The sequence below is a fragment of the Urocampus carinirostris genome, chromosome 20 (assembly GCF_059441175.1).
Source record: "Urocampus carinirostris isolate Australia breed hairy pipefish chromosome 20, RoL_Ucar_1.0, whole genome shotgun sequence".
NCBI classification, from domain to species: Eukaryota; Metazoa; Chordata; class Actinopteri; order Syngnathiformes; family Syngnathidae; genus Urocampus; species Urocampus carinirostris.
This window is the reverse complement of record NC_142368.1, coordinates 17,643,772-17,648,389: the sequence shown is the minus strand read 5'-3', so window position 1 is coordinate 17,648,389 and position 4,618 is coordinate 17,643,772. Positions and strand designations below refer to the sequence as shown.

General features: G+C 39.2%; 1 protein-coding gene across 1 annotated transcript; it reads right to left on the bottom strand.

Moving 5' to 3' along the window:
- Positions 1-313: 313 nt before the first annotated feature.
- Positions 314-4,359, bottom strand: smim8 (small integral membrane protein 8). Its single transcript, XM_088324933.1, has 2 exons — positions 4,020-4,359; positions 314-605 (listed from the first exon to the last, which is right to left on the bottom strand). Exons 1-2 carry the CDS (start codon positions 4,143-4,145, stop codon positions 447-449), a joined length of 285 nt encoding a protein of 94 aa, XP_088181059.1. The 5' UTR covers positions 4,146-4,359; the 3' UTR covers positions 314-446.
- Between the last annotated feature and the right edge of the window lie 259 nt (positions 4,360-4,618).

Genomic DNA, 4,618 nt, shown 5'->3' with positions numbered 1-4,618 from the left:
CCAATAGTGACTGATTCAAATGATGATTGACACATTGGTTAGGAAATGAAATGCCAGTATATAAATCCCAGCATACACTGCGGACTACTTCGCCTTCGGGGGAAAATCGAGTCGGCGGCTGCTTGCCTTAGTTGCAAGACTTTGCGACTTAATATTGATCCATATATAAGGCGCACTGTATTATAAGGCGCAGGGTCAGCTTTTGAAAAAAATCAAGGCTTTTAGGTGCGCCTTATAGTGCGGAAAATACGGTACTTAAATATAAAAGCACACACGTGAAAGGTAGAGGAAAAGCAATGAGAGGAAGTTGACAGACAATTTTGAATTATTTGATATAAAATATAATTAACATCGCATGATTCAGATATTGCTTAGGCTAACAGAAGGTATTGCAGGCCCACCACTGATTTTTGTTCATACTGTTCTTTTAAAACTATGGTCTGTGATCACGTCCACTTGGAAGCTCTCCTCCTCATCTCTTTCTCGCCTTCGCTGTCGATGGCTTCGTAAAGAGGTTGGTTGTTTTCTTTAAAAGCGTGCAGGTAGCCCAGGAAGCCAACGCACAGAGTGAGGGTGATCAGTCCGAATGCCATCACCGGTTTATTCTGTGAGAAAGAAGAACAGAACACTGATGAATTGAGGAAAAAGATTAGGTACACAGCAGGGCCGCATCAGTGTAATGGATCTCCGAAAGGCACGATGTCACACAACATAAGTTACCGTATTTTCCGCACTATAAGGCGCACCGTGTTATAAGGCGCACCTTCAATGAATGATATATTTTTAAACTTTTTCCATACATAAGGCGCACCGCATTATAAGGCGCTAAAGTAGAGGCTGTAGTTACCTTATGCAACCATTAAATGGTGCCGCGCTAAAGGGAATGTCAACAAAACAGTCAGATAGGTCAGTCAAACTTTATTAATAGATAACAAACAAGCTTTCCACAACTCCATTCACTCCCAAAATGAATAAACGGCTGTTTTCATATTTTCTCTGAGGTAAAGCATTTTCGTGACACATCTTTAACATCTTTGAACAACAGCAAGGCATAACATTTTACTTTTCCTCCATTTAGTCAACACGCAAAAAAACGTCTGATACTGTTATGGTAAAGTAAACGTTAGTGCAATCGCAATATAGTGACACTCGTAATGTGCAAAAACAATAAAGCAATAACATAATAACTGTAAAATATAAAACGTAAATAGCTCATCCTCATGCTTCCTCCACTTCCGCACCATCGTTTCATTAATGTTAAACTCTCTTGCTGCTGCTCTATTTCCGTGTTCTACTGCGTGACTGATCGCCTTGAGTTTAAACTCTGCGTTGTAAGCGTGTCTCTTAATAGGAGCCATTCAGGGTCTTTATACAAACGCACAAATAAAAGAGAACCGTTGTTTATTATTTCCCAGTATGCACAACACACTTCTTCTACGCATAAAATGGAGTCGGTGGCTGCTTACCGTAAGTTGCGAGACCTTGTAATTCAATATTGATCCATATATAAGGCGCACCGGATTATAAGGCGCATAGTCAGCTTTTTTTAAAAAAAAAAACAGATTTTAGGTGCGCCTTATAGTGCGGAAAATACGGTACTCCTTCATTTAAGGTAACTCTGGATTTATTCATTATTTAAGTCCCAAACATTGCAGTTGCATGGAGAAAATGTGTCATACATTTAAAATATGAGAAATTCCAGATACAACATGTCTTCCGAGCAAAGATATTGTCCGACACTCGAGCGAAAATCCAAGTTACCGGAATTTCCAGACATTACCGCAAAAGACCGGGGCTTTTATTTCAAGTCTTTTTTATTATCATCTTATTAATATACTATTATATTCAATTACATTTTTAATACTAGGGTGCCCCCTAAGGACAGCTGAGGTGCCCGCGGCCCTGTTCTGAAATTAGCTCACTAGTGCCGGGTTATTGTGGTTTTCTTGTAATACATTTGAGTGAGTCTTTTTAACCCTACTTCCGTGAATTCCGGACTATAAGCCGCTACTTTTTCCCCTAACTTTCAACCCTGCGGCTTTTTCAGTGATGCGGCCAATTTATGTACATTTTCTAACGGCCGCTAGCGGCGCTCGAGTGTTGCTACCATTAACTGCCCTGTCAAAGCTATATTATTATTATTAAAACTTTGAAAACTCTTTCTTTGTAAATATGTGTAACCCATGTATAATATGTATTTGCAACTGTATATTTTTGTAATGTATTTATGGGTATTTATTTTAGACACTTATTCTGATACGTTTTGCACGGGTGAACGAAAAATGAGGGGCGGAACAAACGCAGGGTGCCGAGTTTAAGTGGGGACCGATAAAGGTGAGGGACAAGACAAGGAAAGAAGAGGAGGTAAAAAGTTGGTTAAAGAAAAAGGAGTTGCGTGGGTAAATGTGTTCATCTGATATATTTTTCCCACCCTTACCTTTGGAAATATACACTTTTTTCCTTGGATTACTTTCAACGGGACCCGGACTCTGCAGGTCTGCATCAAACCTTAAGTACCGGTATCATTTTCCGTTCATTTTGCCGGCTGTGATTTTTGGAACTGTGGACTTTAATGAAGGACATTTAGTTTCAATCGCGGGACTTGAAGTCGGGTTTGGGTTAATTTTGTGTTTGTGTTACATGTTTAAATGTGGGCGCATGCGGCTTATATACAGGTGCGGCTTGTGTATGTACAAAATCGGTTTTCCTCTTAAAATGTGGTGGGTGCGGCTTATAATCAGGTGCGCTCTATAGTACTAATAATGAACCTGGTTATAACATAGTAAAAACATAGTAAAAAAATAAGTTGTTACTACACAAAGAAATATCAAAATGGGTGTCCTTTGCGCTAATAAGTAACAAATTGTAGCTCTCAGCTTAAAAAAAGGGATCAATGGTTTAGAGTTTTAAGTAACACAATGTTTATAGCCATTTTGATTCAAATTTAATTAATCATCGACTATTTCTATTATTTTGTCAACAATGTCCATTAATTGTTGCAGCCCTAATGTATGTACAAAGGATGCAGGATTAACCAAAATCGAATCGATATTGCGGTGTGACGTAGTGCAACTGTGTAATCACAAGACACAGCGTTTTCTTCTCAAATAGTCTTATAGTTTGTCATTTGAGTGATGGAGTGTTTGGCCAAACAGAATTGTCACAGTTCGGGTTTTAACAGCGCCAGCCAATCAGAGTCAAGTGAGTGTCGGGTGGGTGTGACTGTCATAGGCTGGTGTATGCTGTCAGTCAAACAGCCATGAAAACAAACTCGACAGCTAGTAGCTTTAGCTGCGTGTTACATTGAAAAGAAATCGAACTGTAAGGAAAGTCAGAAGAGCTCGAACAAAAGGTGATCTCCGGCAGGTGCTCCGTGGATTATCGCCTCCAAGAATCGACTGAGGCGGCGTCGGGAGGGAGGGAAGCAATAATGAGGATGGAGGTCTGGCTTACTGCTACATCCAGGCCAACAACTCTGTTGTCCCACTGATGCTGAGAATCTATCTCACGAACGTCAGATCCGTTACCCAAGAAACAGATGACCTGGACCTACAACTCATGGAAACTGCTGCATTTGTGACTCTTGTATTTCAATCATTAGGGATATCTAGCCAGCCGCTCTCTAAATCGTTTTCTTAATCTGATAGGAGAAACCCTCTATTATCATTGTACTTATGCATAGCGACAATAAAGACGATTTATTCAACTGCAATTCTGTAAATGTTTATTTGTAAATCAATAGTTATTTTGTTACAGTCGTATATTCTCAATCAGCTATGACGTCATATCGTCAAGATTTATTCTCAATGTGCATACATTGCCCTAACGAGGACAGTGACCCGACCAATATGGCCGCCGTGTGGGCACGCTATTTAGCGGGCGAACACACCGCTGGTGTAACTAGTCTCTTGTATACATCAGTGGGTACTACCAAAATTGCTCTATAGGTACTTAGTGAGCATTTAGTTCGGTATTAAAACTTGGTTATGTAAGTACAAGTTTGGTAAGGCTTCTATTACCGGCTTGATGAAGAGTTCAGGGTTGACCGCTCGGAACAGTGTGGTTGTCTGTGCATTTCGAAATCCGGGCGATCTGAAGCCAGTTTCGGTAGCCTCCTTTGTTTTTCTGGCTTCATTTGATGCCATGTCTAGTCTTCGTCCTCGTCTTTGTAGTGCTTATCTTTATTCTTATTTTTTTTTTTTTTTTTTTTTTTTTTGCCCTCTACTTCCTTTTCCGCTGCTCTTTTTCTTCTTCTATCATAATGGCGCGTTGGAAGCAAAATACCGTCACCTAGTTGACAAAATGATGTCTTTTTATCAGCGTCAATGTGTAAATAACGCATGGACAAATAAATACTAACAAATATATGTCATATGATTAAATTGACGCATTAACAAAATACATACAATCAATAAATGACAAAACAAATGACACAATGCATAAATAAATTAATACGTTGTGTCACTGAGTATATCGTCACCATCGTTTTCACAGGGTTGGGTAGGGTTACTTTAACTTGATTACTTTCAATTACTTTTGGATGACTCCAATACCAAATATGCTAATAAAAGACAAAAGAAACTAAATATGAATAAAATGATGACTCACAACACTTGGT

What these genes read in the sequence shown, in the direction of transcription:
- smim8 (XM_088324933.1), bottom strand. Translation starts at nt 4,145, where the DNA reads ATGGCATCAAATGAAGCCAGAAAAACAAAGGAGGCTACCGAAACTGGC. An exon ending in CTGAACTCTTCATCAAGCCG is followed by an intron (nt 606 to 4,019) that starts GTAATAGAAGCC and finishes TCTTTCTCACAG; the next exon opens with AATAAACCGGTGATGGCATT.